This window comes from Salvelinus sp. IW2-2015, linkage group LG2 (genome assembly GCF_002910315.2).
Source record: "Salvelinus sp. IW2-2015 linkage group LG2, ASM291031v2, whole genome shotgun sequence".
Taxonomy (NCBI): domain Eukaryota; kingdom Metazoa; phylum Chordata; class Actinopteri; order Salmoniformes; family Salmonidae; genus Salvelinus; species Salvelinus sp. IW2-2015.
This window is the reverse complement of record NC_036839.1, coordinates 34,769,909-34,787,549: the sequence shown is the minus strand read 5'-3', so window position 1 is coordinate 34,787,549 and position 17,641 is coordinate 34,769,909. Positions and strand designations below refer to the sequence as shown.

The 17,641-nt window shown below is 42.6% G+C and overlaps 1 protein-coding gene across 1 annotated transcript in view; it reads left to right on the top strand.

Annotated features, from left to right (window-relative positions):
* The window catches only part of LOC111978979 (F-box-like/WD repeat-containing protein TBL1X), a 45,946-nt gene that overhangs the window by 23,217 nt on the left and 5,088 nt on the right, over positions 1-17,641 (top strand). Inside the window, exons 2-4 of the mRNA XM_024009239.2 lie at positions 10,295-10,404; positions 11,358-11,503; positions 13,538-13,757. Coding sequence (XP_023865007.1) covers positions 10,347-10,404; positions 11,358-11,503; positions 13,538-13,757 — 424 coding nt within the window. The 5' untranslated portion in view covers positions 10,295-10,346. The remainder of the gene's footprint in view (positions 1-10,294; positions 10,405-11,357; positions 11,504-13,537; positions 13,758-17,641) is intronic.

Sequence of the window (17,641 nt, the reverse complement as noted above, 5' to 3'; positions counted from 1 at the left end):
CAGAGATCAATAGACGTTTATCTTTGGGATTGCCCCTCAGGTAAGTCACTGATGTTCTACAGGTGTCTCCATAGAACATTTCCAGTATGTTTCGGTGGCTAGTTGACGATAATGCGCTCACATTTTTGTTTCTCACCGATACCTCAGAGATTGAACTACCATGTATGTATTCTGCAAGTTACGATGCTGTATAGATCGCGAGCGACCGTATTCTGGTGAGCTCCTCTCTAGTCCTAATATGGCTGAGAAGATGCGCCTTCTTATGATCTACTAGTCTCTCACTTTAGTGCGTCTATGAATATATTCTGTTATTATTTTCCACACTCTCAATGCTGTGGGCTTTTCATAATTGATCCCTCGATCTAGAGAGTCAAGGCTGTTGCAGATTGTAACTTGTAGAACCCATCTATCAGTTTAAAGTGTTCGAAGATACGAGTTTGTTGCGTCGACGAAAATTATTCTCTATTGCTGCGTAGGTCTATGCATATCGGAGTGCGTTAGTCATGCGTAGATTATGGGCTCGAGGTCAGACTGGGGTGCGCTCTCGGAGAAGCTCTCTCGTGAGTCTGTCGTGTCAAAGGAAACTTGCTTATATAGTGCTCGTTCCAACCCAGGGGAAGTACCGTTTATTTTCTCTTCATAAAGCGTATTAATATAACATATTACCAGCCACACTTAATACACTATGATATTACTCGCTCTTTAGCAGTCATCGTAACAATTCTTGTCGGAGGTGCTTCGTGAGTTGTGTTGTGACTAACTAAGCCGTGGTGGTGCGCCTTTACGCGTGATTGGTCTTCAAGGCTGTCTTCTCGTACTTACCATGGACCAAAATTACACAGACACCTCTCTCTCGTTCGGTTTACTTGTTACTTGACTCTAGTGTCTCGTGAGCGCTCGCGCACATGCACGACGAATATTGATGTGTATGGTGTTACGGGATAGTATCTCCTGCAGCTAATAATACGACTTCCAAATAAGGCTCTGAATAAATTTTCAAACTAGGTCATAGACTGTCGAATCTCGGAGCGGTTGTCGCATAGCTCGCTCCTATTACTTTGATCGTATTGGCGATAAATCATGGGTACCATAGAGGAACCATATAGTAATGTACATCGTCAGTTCGATGTCACTACCTCGTATAGAACTTTCATGAACGTCAAAACGTGCTAACATCCTGAAATCTGTGTGCAGTGGGTCTCGATGCGTTTTGTGAGAATTCGGTGCCATGTAGCCATTCATGCCGCAATCACTGAGGCGATATATTATTATATGTAATCATGTATATGTGCGTGGTACGATATATCTCCAAAACGTCGTATACTCATAACTTCTATGTGTGTGGCTTTCTTATCTGACCCGGAGGAATTCTCCCTTGAAAGGGCGTATACTGTCAGTTGAATTCTTGTCCTGTGGGTAATTTTCGAGAGGGTACATGCCATAAGCACAGGGAAGACTGACTCTCATTCACTCGATCAGGTATGCGAGCCCGCTGGCAGTATGCCTGAAGTAACCCACTTCAGTGGGTCGTGCCCGGTGTTCCTGCTCTCTTTCGTGTAGATGGCATTCTATCGCGCGGTGCGGTCTCGCTGTATAGCCCATTTAGCTGGAATCACCGCGTGCGCTCGGAGACGTCAAGCGCTCCTTTGCGTATGTATATACGAGCGGTTTTGGATGAACACCGTACCTACGGGCAGGAGCGTGACACGACGCCGTCATTTAGGCTGCACTTGTCATCGGCAAGCTGACGCGACAGCAAATCAAAAAATCCAGTGCGATCAAGCATCATCGTACACGTCGGGCACGAGTCGTACCAGTCAGGAGCAGCTTCCCAATTCTTAATCTAGGCCACTTCTCTAAATCGCTTTGCTTCTATGTGCACGCGCTCTAGCCTTCGATAATCTGGCGCGGGGAACAGGTAGACGGTTGGAAGGCGCAGCAATAAACGTGGGAATTGGTAGCTTTCCTAAGGTGAGATGTGATTCGAGACGCGCTCCAGACGTGGGGGCAGTGTGCTTTGCACTCGATACCTTGCACTCACTTGACGGAAGAAGCTTCTCGAAGTTGGAGGAGTGCGAAGGGTTTTCAGAGGAAGTTGGGGTGAGAGAGAGGGATAGAAAGAGGAAAGAACCTAATAATTGACTCAGCAGAGGGGAAGCACAGGATTGGACTACCAGATTCACGCTGTTCTCTACGCGCTCGCTCAATCTAGAATCCATGTCAGACATCGACAGGAGCCCCCCACTCACTCGGAGCGCCTTAGCCTGAGCGCACCTGAGGACGTGGATCATCCGTGGCAGGCAACGAGGCTCATCGAATCAACGCACGCGCTCCAGCACGTCCCTGAGATGACACCCCTAACTCCTTCCTCAGAACCGCTGAACCTTTCGCCAGTCTCAAACTAACGTTGCTGCGTTATCCAAGATCCTCGTACGATACGGTGTTGTCCAAAGGATCTCTCTCGTACTTGAATTTAGTCGAGCGTCGCTCTCGCTCTCGCACTACTTGCGCCGGCGCGGCGCCCGCCAGGTCCTGAAGACGATTGCTAGGCGCACCTATTGTTCAAGTACGGAAGCTCTTGGATATGCGGTTTCTCGGACGTCGGAGGGTCACCGTACTTAGTGGATTGGGGAGGGGTTCACGATTGCTGAGAAGGGAAGAGAGAAGGAGTTGCGTTGGACTTCCACCAGATCTCGAGGGAACGATGCGGAATGGAGCACAGGGTGCGGTGTGTGGACTCGACTCGTGAAATGATGTTCCGTCTCGTGATGGAAGCCGAGCTCCAGAGCTGTTGACCAGGGGCTACTGCGAGAGCGACTGCGCCCATGGGGCGACGAGTCGGGGTGAGTGGGGGGTACTGTCATGTCTTTGTTCATTGATATCATGTCTTGTCCTGTGCTTCCCTCTGCTGGCTTATTAGGTTCTTTCCCTCTTTCTTCTCCTCTCTCTCCCTTCCTCTCTCCCTCTCCGCTCTCTCTCTCTATCGTTCCGTTCCTGCTCCCAGCTGTTTCTCATTCTCCTAACGACCTCATTACTCTTTCACACCTGTCCCCTATTTTGCCCTTGATTAGAGTCCCTATTTCTCCCTCTGTTTTCCGCTTCTGTCCTTGTCGGATTCTTGTTTGATGTTTGCTGTTCCTGTGTCCTTGTTCCGCCCTGTCGTGTCTTTGCCTTCTTCAGATGCTGCGTGTGAGCAGGTGTCTATGTCAGCTACGGCCGTGCCTTCCTGAAGCGACTGCAGTCTGTGGTCGCGTCTCCAGTCGTTCCTCTCTTATGACGAGAGGATTTCAGTTTCCTGTTTTGGATTACCTTGATAATATCCAGGGAGATCATTTTTGTTTATACTGGAATAAAGACTCTGTTACTATTACGTCGCTTTTGGGTCCTCATTCACCAGCGATAACATTGATACAAAATAAAGTTGATTATTGCAGTGCTCAAGGGCATTTCACACAAACTGGTTGCACCTACAGTTTCAGGATTTTGACGATTTTTTTCTCTGAATTCTAAAGGTATTATTCCAGTCTCACCTTCATATTTCATACCCTATTATGCATAATATACTGTGTACAGACAGACAATGGATTGATATATTGTTTGAAAATTATTAATCTTTTTATTATTTTTATCGAATATCCGAAACATACAATATACTTGCAGTGAAGCCGCTCAAGAACTACATCATACCAGTTGCATGAGAGTGTGTGTGTATTTGCATGTGTACAAACACCTGCACAGCATCAGCCTCAGGCAAACCGGCATTAGTTGTAAAAACACTGCCCCTCAGTGTCATTCAAACGTACTTTTTGTTATGTTTTATTTTTACTTAAAAAAAAAAAACGTATCTTTGACCATCATTCTTATCTCCCGCACAGCAACTCCACTCCCTCAGCTTCCCTCAGCCCATCCCAACTATCTGCTGGCCACCCACTTCGGGTTTCTACGCAACACATATCTTTCAACTATGCTSTGATGTTTAACGTACAATTTCAATTATCTAATCGAATAGAATCCACAGATTGCAAGTTGAAGATAAATACTTTTACTAAGAGTATTAGTATATTCGGAATTGACTGACCCGGTCTCTCCAGATCTCCTAACAATACAATTTCTAGTGTCAATTTTAGGTCCATGCTATGCATTTTCAGCCATTCCTGAACCTGAGACCAGAAACAGGCTACCTGAGGGCAATACCAAAATAAACGGTCTATTGATTCTGTATCCTCACAACAAAATCTGCAGAGCTTCGATGATTTTATGCCCCAAATATTCAACATTTTGTTGGTGGCAAGAATTCTATATAGTAATTTTAGCTGAAAAGCACGAAGTCTTGAATCTTGCGCTGTTTTATATATCAACTCATATATCAACCATCGAATACATCAAAAATCTCTTCCCAACTATTTTGCAATCTGTATGGCACAGTTGTCAACATCCTGGTCCTCAAATGAAACTGGTATACTTTCCTATTTATGCTATTTTTATTCCCCCGCCAGTTTTGATACTTTATATTGGGCAGACAGACCAGTTGAGTTTGAGTTTATTTTATTTTTACAGGGACAGTGCACATTAATCAACGTTTCAGTAAAAGTGACGGTTTTAGCCAGCCGGCTAATTTTCAACCGCAGTCCCTGGGCAGGTTATTAAAAACAATTACAGTATAGACAATCATTAAGCAGTGAGCACACGCAGAGCAACATAGGACAAGCAAGACATAGCATACAGACAGAGTTCCCTACCTCCTCCCACTGCCCCCTGCCTCCTCCATTTTTGGGGTAATGCTGAAATCAATTGGTTGTACTCTCGAGCAGACCTTCCCGTACAATTCTGATAACTCCATGAAGGACATAACTCTACCATTCCAATTTACAATATAATTTAAGAACACAATACAATTTTGAAACATCTTTCCCATAAAAACAGGTATTTTATAAACCAGCACATTTGAGTTCAGCCATAATATTTGTTGTAATATTTGTTCTACCTTTTCAGGGGGATGAAATTTAAATTGTAGCCAGMTCTGCAATACTTGTTTTGAAAAAGAGAGATACTTTGAAAAAGGTATCATTTTCAATTAATCGAAAATGAGACATGGCAATCTGCACAAAGGCAAAAAGGCAATTTTTAAACAATGGATGAGCTTTTCTTAGTAATCTACTTGAGAACCATTTAGGGTTCAAGTAAAACTTTTGAATGAGTGAAGCTTTTAGAGAGAGGTTTAGTGCKTTTATATTTAATATTCTCAACCCACCCAATTCATATTCATTATATAGATAGGCACGTTTTATTTTGTCTGGTTTAGCGTCCCAGATAAAGCAAAATATKTTTTGCTCATATGATTTGAAAAACGAATCATCAGGAGTAGGCAGCGCCATAAGTAAGTGAGTAAACTGAGATATGACTAAGGAGTTAATCAGTGCAATTTCACCATAAATAGACAGGAATTTACCTCTCCATGGTTGCAGGATCTTCTCTATTTTTACAGGTTTTCTATTTAAATTCATTGTGGAGAGCTTATTTATATATTTTGTGATATGAATACCAAGTATGTCTACTTCACCATCAGCCCATTTTATCATCAACCCAGGGTTTATAGGTCAACTGTAAAAGTTGTATATTTTAAAGATCCAATAAGTAATATTGTACAGTTGTGGCCAAAAGTTTTGAGAATGACACAAATATTAATTTTCACAAAGTCTGCTGCTTCAGTTTGTATGATGGCAATTTGCATATACTCCAGAATGTTATGAAGAGTGATCAGATGAATTGCAATTAATTGCAAAGTCCCTCTTTGCCATGCAAATGAACTGAATCCCCAAAAAACATTTCCACCGCATTTCAGCCCTGCCACAAAAGGACCAACTGACATCATGTCAGTGATTCTCTCGTTAACACAGGTGTGAGTGTTGACGAGGACAAGGCTGGAGATCACTCTGTCATGCTGATTGAGTTTGAATAACAGACTGGAAGCTTCAAAAGGAGGGTGGTGCTTGGAATAATTGTTCTTCCTCTGTCAAACATGGTTACCTGCAAGGAAACACGTGCCGTCATCATTGCTTTGCTCAAAAAGGGCTTCACAGACAAGGATATTGCTGCCAGTAAGATTGCACCTAAATCAACCATTTATCTGATCATCAAGAACTTCAAGGAGAGBGGTTCAATTGTTGTGAAGAAGGCTTCAGGGCGCCCAAGAAAGTCCAGCAAGCGCCAGGACTGTCTCCTAAAGTTGATTCAGCTGTGGGATCGGGGCTCCACCAGTACAGAGCTTGCTCAGGAATGGCAGCAGGCAGTTGTGAGTGCATCTGCACGCACAGTGAGGCGAATACTTTTTGAGGATGGCCTGGTGTCAAGAAGGGCAGCAAAGAAGCCACTTCTCTCCAGGAAAAACATCAGGGACAGACTGATATTCTGCAAAAGGTACAGGGATTGGACTGCTGAGGACTGGGGTAAAGTCATTTTCTCTGATGAATCCCCTTTCCGATTGTTTGCGGCATCCGGAAAAAGCCTTTCCCGAGAAGACAAGGTGAGCGCTACCATCAGCCTGTGTCATGCCAACAGTTAAGCATCCTGAGACCATTCATGTGTGGGGTTGCTCTCAGCCAAGGGAGTGGGCTCACTCACAATTTTGCCTAAGAACACAGCCATGAATAAAGGAATGGTACCAACACTTCCTCCGAGAGCAACTTCTCCCAACCATCCAGGAACAGTTTGGTGACGAACAATGCCTTTTCCAGCATGATGGAGCACCTTGCCATAAGGAAAAAGTGATAACTAAGTGGCCGGGGAACAAAACATCGATATTTTGGTCCATGGCCAGGAAACTCCCCAGACCTTAATCCCATTGAGAACTTGTGGTCAAACCTCAAGAGGCGGGTGGACAAACAAAAACCCACAAATTCGGACAAACTTCAAGCATTGATTATGCAAGAATGGGCCCATCAGTCAGGATGTGGCCCAGAAGTTAATTGACAGCATGCCAGGGTGGATTGCAGAGTCTTGAATAAGAAGGGTCAACACTACAAATATTGATTATTTGCATCAACTTCATGTAATTGTCAATAAAAGCCTTGACACTTATGAAATGCTTGTAATTATACTTCAGTATTCCATAGTAACATCTGACAAAAATATCTAAAGACACTGAAGCAGCAAACTTTATGAAAATTCATATTTGTGTCATTCTCAAAACTTTTGGCCACGACGGTACACTTTATCATAATTAGGTTTTAGTATAGAGAGCACTGAAAAGTTATCTAAATCTTCAATGAGACATTGCAGGGATCTAGCTTGCGGACTTAATATAAAACTTGAGTCATCAGCATACATGGACACCTTTGTTTTTAAGCCTTGGATTTCTAATCCTCTAATGTTGTTATTGGATCTGATTTTAATAGCTAGCATTTTGATGGCCATAACGAATATATATGGTGACAGCGGACACCCTTGTTTAACTCCTCTTGACAATTCAAAACTCTCTGAGAAGTAGCAGTTATTTACTATTTTACACCTGGGGTTGCTATACATAATTTTTACCCATTTTAAAAGAGAATTACCAAAATTGGAAAAACCCACTCTTAATTTATCAAATACCTTTTCCAAATCCGCTAAACTTTCCAGGCCTGGCTTCTTAGATGTTTCATGATGTTCTATTATTTCTAATAGTTGTCGTATATATTATCTCCAATGTATCGTCCATGTAAAAAAAAACTGTCTGATCAGGATGAACAATACCTGGTAAACCCCTTTTAATTCTGAGTGCTATGCATTTCGCTAGTATTTTTGCATCACAARAAGTGTAAGAGGCCTCCAGTTTTTTAGATAGACTGGGTCTTTATATTTGCCATCTGGGTCTTGTTTTAATAATAGAGAAATCAGACCTTCCTGCTGAGTACCTGACAGACTACCATTTCTATAGGAGTAGTTAAAACWAKCTAACAATGGAGCTTTTAGTATATCAAAAAGGCTTGATATACCTCTACCAGTATGCCATCAAACCTTGGGGTTTAATAGCCTTAAAATGTTATTCCTCTGTAATTTGGCCTCCGGGCTGATCTTTCTGTACATTTGATAATATTCMATTTTTTATATTATTTGGAAATAATTCCTTACTGTAATCTTTGTTCAGTGGGAGAGGATGAGACGGATAGAGAACATCTGCCTAAAATAAATAGCTTCCTCTTTTAAAATATAATTAGGAGAATCATAGATGACTCCCTCTTCAGTAACGAGTTTCTGCAAATTCTTTTTTTTAGCGTTCCTGTGTTGGAGATTCAGGAAGACTTTTGTGAATTTTTCTCCATATTCCATCCAGTTTGCTTTATTTTTGTAGTAGATTACATTAGATCGTGCTTGAATAAGTTCCTAAAGTTCTTTTTGTTTTTCCTCTAACTTCTTTTCTATCTCTGTAGTATAGTTTTTATTGCTGTCTACCTGTACTGTTAGTTCATGGATTMTCCGTGTTAATCTTGTCTCTTTATCCAGAAACTGCTTTTTTAGTATTGATGAATATTGATTTGAATGACCTTTGAAGGTACATTTAAAGGTATCCCAAACAATAAGGGGATTTGCTGAACCTATATTATACTGGAAAAATTCTGTTATAAATGATTTTGTCTTAGTTAAAAATAGGTTTTCCTAAATCTGAGTAGGTTGATGTGTATGATATTGGATGTGATAGTGAGAGTGTGTACGATGTCTGTATAAGAGTATAAGACTATAATGTGTGATGTCCAAATAAATAATAACTCTGCCAATTTGCATGGTTGAGTGTCTATGTGTGTAACATCTAGTGCGTATAGCGTTAATATTCATGATGATAATTGTAATCCATATCGTATCGCCGTGATAGTTGCATCATAATTACCTTTACCATAATTGAAAATCACATTGTCACGTTCTGACCTTTATTTTCCTTTGTTTTGTCTTTAGTTAGTATGGTCAGGGCGTGAGTTGGGGTGGGCAGTCTATGTTATGTGTTTCTATGTTTAGGTTTGTCAATTGGCCTGATATGGTTCCCAATCAGAGACAGGTGTTTTGCATTGTCTCTGATTGGGAACCATATTTAGGTTGCCTGTTTTCACTGTTGGTTTGTGGGTGTTTGTTTCCTGTGTCTGTGTTCGTGCCACACGGGACTGTTTCGGTTAGGTTATTTTGTATATTTTGTCRTGTTCAGTTAATTATATTACCACTCTGCGTCTTGGTCCGATCCCTGCTACACCTCCTCTTCAGACGAAGAGGAGGAAATCAGCCGTTACACACATCCCAGCATTTCCATACGAATTGACGTTTCACATGATCATGAAAGAGACCTTGCATTACTCTAGAGGCGGCTTCACTACAGTACAAATGTATTCTGTACAATGTTATTATTCCCCAGTGCCCCAATTTTGATATCTTCCCCTTGCTTGTTGTAAACATATATAAACGTGTAGACAATTACATCAAAAATATAGACAAACAATAAACACATTCAATTATAACAGTTCTCGACAGAGAAGAGAGCGAGATCAGGTGTGTGTGTGTGTGTGTGTGTGTGTGTGTGTGTGTGTGTGTGTGTGTGTGTGTGTGTGTGTGTGTGTGTGTGTGTGTGTGTGTGTGTGTGTGTGTGTAAATCCGGATGTGTAAGTGAGCATGTAATTGAGTATGTGTGTGTTCATATCCACTTCATAGTGTTCAGATATTTTTACAGTTCCCATACTTTCTTTTTTTCGTAACCTGAAGTCCCTGTAGAATTTAGTACAGCCATTAATCATTCTTTGTAGCCAAGCACTCCCTAGCCTGAAGGCCCTTATCAGTGGGAACAATATCTCCTGTCTCTTATACACATCTAGATGTGTATAAGAGACAGCTTTAACTCCATGTCCTGCTTTATTAGGCTTCTTTACCCATCTAGATCAGTGGCCAGGTCAATAACAGTAGAATGTTGCCACTTTCCCCTCAAGCCAAATGGAAATGGACACCGCTGTCGGATCACAGAGAGATGGGGGAGGGGAGGGGGGGGGGGGGGAATAGTTAGCCTGTGAAGTAGAGATGGATTCACTAGTTTAGTGATCCGGTCATTGACATGCTCAGTGTGTGTGTGTGTGTAGGAAGTACATGCCTGAACAATGGTCTTGCTTTATCTTTGTATGTGAGGAAATGGTAGCTGTCAAGTCATTTGGTAATAATGATTGGGGACCTACCTAGATATAACCTACATTTTCCCACTCATTGGGAATCTTGTCATCTTGTGAAACGATGTAGCTAGCTGTGTAATGAATCTAAAACTCATTGTCTTCCTCTCTTTCTTTCTTAGAGTGGGCCGATCTTTACTAGATACAGTACCTCCTCCATCGAGGTGGGCTAAGATGAGTATAACCAGTGATGAAGTGAACTTCTTGGTATACAGATATCTTCAGGAGTCAGGTATGKATGACTGCCAACCTCCCTGTAAGACACTTGTCCTGTCTCTGTCTGTCTGCTGAAATGATTATTATACTTCTGCTTTACAAATTTCTTGTGTATTTGTTTCTGTGGTAATGTAGGAATTGAGAATGGCTTTGTAGTTGACCTTGTTGATTATGTTGTCATGGATTAGACTGCATTGACTCTTTCTAAACCACATGTGTCAAACTCATTCCACTGGCTGAGTGTCTGCGGCKTTTCACTCCTCCCTTGTACTTGATTGAGGAATTAAGGTCACTGATTTGTAAGGAACTCCCCTCACCTGGTTGTCTAGGTCTTAATTGAATGGAAAAACCAAGACACTAGGCCCTCCATGGAATGAGTTTGACACCCCTGATCTAAACGGTACCTAAAGGTTTGGGAATTTTGACACACATTTTACCAATGGCTACTTCAATACATTCACCAAAAACATGATGAAAAGCTTGAGAGAGTGCAGGAATAGGAAAGTAGAGGTGTCAGTAACTCCAGAAACTACAGTTAGTGGAAACCAAGCCTATTCTACCTGTCTGTTGGCTGTTCAGAATATCGCTTTCCCTTCATATGTACCTGTGTCAACATGCCATTCACGCTACCCTATTTTTCACAGGGTGAATGAATTATTGAGATCCTAGCCGCTGTATTTGATTACTGTTGGGGCTTTCTTTGAAGACAGTCATTGGATAAATGCTTGATAGCTCTGGCATTTTAACATTTCTTCCGCTGAAAAAGTCTACTTGGAATGAATGATTGACTCGCTGTCTAAGTTCCCTTTTATTTTTTGGTTTACATAACATTGATATAAAAAGTTAGAAATAACACCTCAGACATGGCAGATGTCTGTAGATATGTCTGTGTAGGAGTGAGATGTTTGTGTTGCAGGGTCTCTGGTGTTCTCGTTGTACTGACTGTGTTCTCTGTTTGTCCYTTTCCAGGTTTCTCCCACTCAGCGTTCACCTTTGGCATCGAGAGCCACATCAGCCAGTCCAACATCAATGGAACACTAGTGCCCCCTGCTGCCCTCATCTCCATCCTGCAGAAAGGCCTCCAGTATGTGGAGGCAGAGATCAGCATCAACGAGGTGAGCCCAGGGGCTCCAGTCCAGGCTGCCTTCTAGTGCTGCCTTGGGTCGCATTCATTAGTGCATACCGTAGCAAAACATTTAGCAAAAGAACACAAAAACTATATATATATACGGTACTAGTCAAACGTTTGGACACACCTACTCATTCCAGGGTTTTTCTTTATTTTTGCTATTTTCTACATTGTAGAATAATAGTGAAGACATCAAAACTATGAAATAACACATATGGATTCATGTAGTAACCAAAAAAGTGTTAAACAAATCAAAATATGTTTTATATTTGAGATTCTTCAAAGTAGCTACCTTTTTGCCTTGATGACAGCTTTGCACACTCTTGGCATTCTCTCAACCAGCTTCATTAGGTAGTCACCAGGAATTAATTTCAATTAACAGGTGTGCCTTGTTCATTTGTGGAATTTCTTTCCTTAATGTGTTTGAGCCAATCAGTTATGTTGTGACAAGGTAAGGTTGGTATACAGAAGATAGCCCCAATTGGTAAAAGACCAAGTCCATATTATGGCAAGAACAGCTCAAATAAGCAAAGAGAAACGACAGTCCATCATTACTTTAAGACATGAAGGTCAGTCAATACGGAACATTTCAAGAACTTTGATAGTTTCTTCAAGTGCAACCGCAAAAACCATCAAGCGCTATGATGAAACTGGCTCTCATGAGGACCGCCACAGGAAAGGAAGACCCAGAGTTACCTCTGCCACAGAGGATAAGTTAGAGTTGCCAGAAATTGCAGCCCAAATAAATGTTTCATAGAGTTGAAGTTACTGACACATCTCAACATCAACTGTTCAGAGGAGGCTGCGTAAATCAAATTGCTGGAAAGAAGTCACTACTAAAGGTCACCAATAAGAATAAGAGACTTGCTTGGGCCAAGAAACACGAGCAATGGACATTAGACTGGTAGACATCTGTCCTTTGGTCTGGTGAGTCCAAATTTGAGATTTTTGGTTCTAACTGCCGTGTCTTTGTGAGACGCAGAGTAGGTGAACGGATGATCTCCACATGTGTGGTTCCCACCGTGAAGCATGGAGGTGGGATGGTGTGGGGGTGCTTTGCTGGTGACACTGTCARTGATTYATTYACAATACAAGGCACACTTAACCAGCATGGCTACCACAGCATTCTGCAGATATACGCCATCTCATCTGGTTTGCGCTTAGTAGGACTATCATTTGTTTTTCAACAGGACCCAAAACACACCTCCAGGCGGTGTAAGAGCTATATGACCAAGAAGGATAGCGATGCAGTCCTGCATCAGATGACCTGGCCTCCATAATCACCCGACCTCAACCCAATTGAGATGGTTTGGGATGAGGTGGACCGCAGATTGAAGGAAAAGCAGCCAACAAGTGCTCAGCATATGTGGGAACTCCTTCAAGCATTCTAGGTGAAACTGGTTGAGAGAATGCCAAGAGTGCAAAGCTGTCAAGGCAAAGGGTGGCTACTTTGAAGAATATAAAATATATTTTGATTTGTTTAACACTTTTTGGGGCATTATTACATGATTCCATATGTGTTATTTCATAGTTTTGATGTCTTCACTATTATTCTACAATGTAGAAAATAGTAAAAAATAAAGAAAAACCCTTGAATGAGTAGTTGTGCCCAAACTTTTGACTGAGTGTGTATGTGTGTGTGTATATATATATATATATGTTTTATTCATTAAGGTTCTTTTTCAATCTGTTTTCCTCCTTTTGGTGCCTAGAGAATACAACCCTGGCCTGGACTACCACACCCAGAACAAACACCACACACACTCTCCATGTAAATCAATGGGGTTATTTATATAAGACTGCCCTCACTAATACAGTGCCTAAGATCAATACTTAGCTCAGCAGTCATTTGTATGCAAAATAAGTTTATCGAAGTCATGAATCTCAAACAATACCAAAATCAATACACTATTGTACTTGGCAAATTAAAAATGTAAATCCTGCAGTTTGAATTTATTGTCCATCAGTGCACTCTACATCCAACGGGGTAACCATTGCATATTTGGTGTTGTGTTGGCAGGATGGCACGGTGTTTGATGGACGGCCCATTGAGTCTCTGTCACTCATCGACGCGGTGATGCCAGATGTGGTGCAGACGCGGCAGCAGGCCTTCCGCGACAAGCTAGCCCAGCAACAGGCGGCCTGCGCCATGGCAGCCACCGCCGTAAGCAACCAACCCAACGCACCAAAGAACGGAGAGGCCATCGTAAACGGAGAGGAGAACGGCACACACACCATGTGTAAGTACAGCCTCCTGTCTAACAGGGCCATTTAGCAATCACTAGCAAGCGTTGTCGTGCCSTAACTTAACAAATGATAGCTAAATATTTTCCCACATTATCTTGATACTTACTATGTGAGACTTACTACATCAAGCAGCGTGTGTGTGTGGTACTCTAGAGCCATGTGATTTTCACTGAATGTGAGGTAATTAGTGACATGGCATTGAGTGTTGGTGAATTTGACCCTGCATGCATTCACCTTCATTGTGCCTCCTTAACAGATGCTTCTAGAATTCAGCCAGTGAAACCAGAGAGGTATGGATCGGGTGAAGCATTAGATTAGGGAGAAACCGATAGAGGATGTTGTGGATGTTTGTGTCAGCCGATCCCACTGGAGTTAGTCTGTCTGTGTGGGTGGGTGGCAGAACATCAGCAAAGACTATGTTAGTTTAAGTAATGCTTGTCTGAACGGACAGGGATGCTACAGCCCCGTAGGATTGCTCTTCAGCAAAAACAAGTCTGGAAGAAAAACACATTTCATCAATACTGCAGGCAGGATATGAAGATGATTACTGGATTAGCTCTTAGTTCATCTCCCAGAATGGTTGAGCTTTGATCCTCTACAGATTGCTCCTTCCACTTCAATTGGGTCAACAAGTGCGTTTGATGCGGTAGTTGCAAATCTTAGATAACACTGTTATTTAAGACTTAGTAACTGTCTCGGGCTCTCTACTATTTGCCGTTAATGTTTTGGAACTAGCCTAATTTAAAWTCTCTGATCTTAAATGGTTATGATTTGAAAGGGGAGAGGTTAAACACCTCTAATTTTTGTCAGAAACAAACTTAAGAGGGAAACAGTCCAGATAATTAAAGTTTTTGCAACTGAATATGACTCTGGATGAGAAGGAAATGGAACTATATTTTCAATATATGTGATCTCCTGTATAGTAGGTACTGGGAGTCATGTATGTGTCTGTTTTATTTCTTTATTTTATTTAACCTTTATTTTACTAGGCAAGTCAGTTAAGAACAAATTCTTATTTACAATGACAGCCTACCCCGGCCAAACCCTAACCTGGACGACGCTGGGCCATTTGTGCGCGCCCTATGCGACTCCCAATAACGGCCGGTTGTGATACAGCATAGAATCAAACCATGATCTGTAGTGATGCCTCTAGCACTGTTTTTTGTTGTTGTTTTCTTGTTTATCTGTCGGCCCCAGCCTCGAACTCAGGCCCTGTGTGTAGTTAAGCGACCTTCTCTGCCCATACATCGCCATTTTACCTGTTGTTGTTGACTTAGCTGATTAGCTGTTGTTGTCTTAGCTAGCTCTCCCAATCAACACCTGTGATTGCTTTGTCTCTCTCAAATGTCAATATGCCTTGTATACTGTTGTTTAGCCTAGTGGTTAGAGTGTTGGACTAGTAACTGAAAGGTTGCAAGATCAAATCCCTGGGCTGACAATGTAAAAATCTGTTTTTCTGCCCCTGAACAAGGCAGTTAACCCACTGTTCCTAGGCTGTCCTTGAAAATAAGAATTTGTTCTTAACTGACTTGCCTAGTTAAATAAAGGTAAAATAAATAAAAAATGTTTTAGTTTACTGCGGAGCCCATAGTCCCACTCAACATGCCTCAGATACCTCCTTTGTCCCACCACCCAGAGATGCAACCTCTCTTATCGTCACTCAATGCCTGGGTTTACCTCCACTGTACCCGCACCCCACCATARCCCTGTCTGTACATTATGCCCTGAATCTATTCTAACACGCCCAGAAATCTGCTGCTTTTATTCTTTGTCCCCAACACACTAGATGACCTTTAGCCATACCCTCATCCTACTCCTCCTCTGTTCCTCGGGTGATGTGGAGGTTAACCCAGGCCCTGCGTGTCCCCAGGCACTCTCATTTTTTKACTTTTSTAACCGAAAAAGCCTTGGTTTCATGCATGTTAACATCAGAAGCCTCCTCCCTAAGTTTGTTTTACTCACTGCTTTAGCACACTCCRCCAACCCTGATGTCCTTGCCRTGTCTGAATCCTGGCTTAGGAAGGCCACTAAAAATTCTGAGATTTCCATCCCCAACTACAACATTTTCCGTCAAGATAGAACTGCCAAAGGGGGAGGAGTTGCAATCTACTGCAGAGATAGACTGCAAAGTTCTGTCATACTTTCCAGGTCTATGCCCAAACAGTTCGAGCTTATAATTTTAAAAAGGAATCTCTCCAGAAATAAGTCTCTCACTGTTGCCGCCTGTTATAGACTCCCCTCAGCTCTCAGCTGTGCCCTGGACACCATATGTGAATTGATTGCCCCCCAACTATCTTCAGAAGTCATTTTGTTAGGTGACCTAAACTGGGACATGCTTAACACCCCGGCAGTCCAACAATCTAAGGTAGATGCCCTCAATCTCACACAAATTATCAACAAACCCAACAGGTACAACCCTAAATCTGTAAACATGGGCACCCTCATAGATATTATCCTGACCAACTTACCCTCCAAATCCACCTCTGCTGTTTTCAATCAGGAACTCAGCAATCACTGCCTCATTGCCTGCATCCGCTATGGTCTGCGGTCAAACGACCACCCCTCATCACTGTCAAACGCTCCCTAAAACACTTCTGCAAGCAGGCCTTTCTAATCGACCTGGCCCGGGTATCCTGGAAGGATATTGACCTCATCCCGTCAGTCGAGGATGCCTGGTCGTTCTTTAAAAGTAATTTCCTCACCATCTTAAATAAGCATGCCCCTTTCAAAAAAAATTGAACTAAGAACAGATATAGCCCTTGGTTCACTCCAGACYTGACTGCCCTCGACCAGCACAAACATATCCTGTGGCGTACTGCACTAGCATTGAATAGTCCCCGCGATATGAAACCTGTCAGGGAAGTCAGGAACCAATACACGCAGTCAGTCAGGAAAGCAAATGCTAGCTTTTTCAAACAGAAATTTGCATCCTGTAGCTCTAACTCCAAAAAGTTTTGGGACACTGTAAGGTCCATGGAGAATAAGAGCTCCTCCCAGCTGCCCACTGCACTGAGGCTAGGTAACACTGTCACCACCGCACCTTCTCTGCTGTACAATCTTGTTTCCGAGCTGGTCATGGGTGCACCTCAGCCACGCTCAAGGTACTAAATAATATCATAACCGCCATCGATAAAAGACAATACTGTGCAGCCGTCTTCATCGACCTGGCCAAGGCTTTWGACTCTGTCAATCACGGTATTCCTATCGGCAGACTCAACAGCCTTAGTTTCTCAAATGACTGCCTCGCCTGGTTCACCAACTACTTCTCGGACAGAGTTCAGTGTGTCAAATCGGAGGGCATGTTGTCCGGACCTCTGGCAGTCTCTATGGGTGTACCACAGGGTTCAATTCTCGGGCCGACTCACTTCTCTGTATATATCAACGATGTTGCTCTTGCTGCGGGTGATTCCCTGACACCGCTACACAGACRACACCATTCTGTATACATCTGGCCCTTCTTTGGACAATGTGTTAACAAACCTCCAAACACGCTTCAATGCCAGTCAACACTCCTTCCGTGGCCTCCAACTGCTCTTAAACGCTAGTAAAACTAAATGCATGCTTTTCAACCGCTTGCTGCCCGCACGCGCCTGCCCGACTAGCATCACTACTCTGACTTGTGGACAACTACAATATGTGGACAACTACAAATACCTAGGTGTTTGGCTAGACTGTAAACTCTCCTTCCAGGCTCATATTAAACATCTACAATTCAAAATAAAATCTAGAATCGGCTTCCTATTTCGCAATAGGAAGCCGGTCCCGTGTGGCTCAGTTGGTAGAGCATGGCGCTTGCAACGCCAGGGTTGTGGGTTCATTCCCCACGGGGGGACCAGGATGAATATGTATGAACTTTCCAATTTGTAAGTCGCTCTGG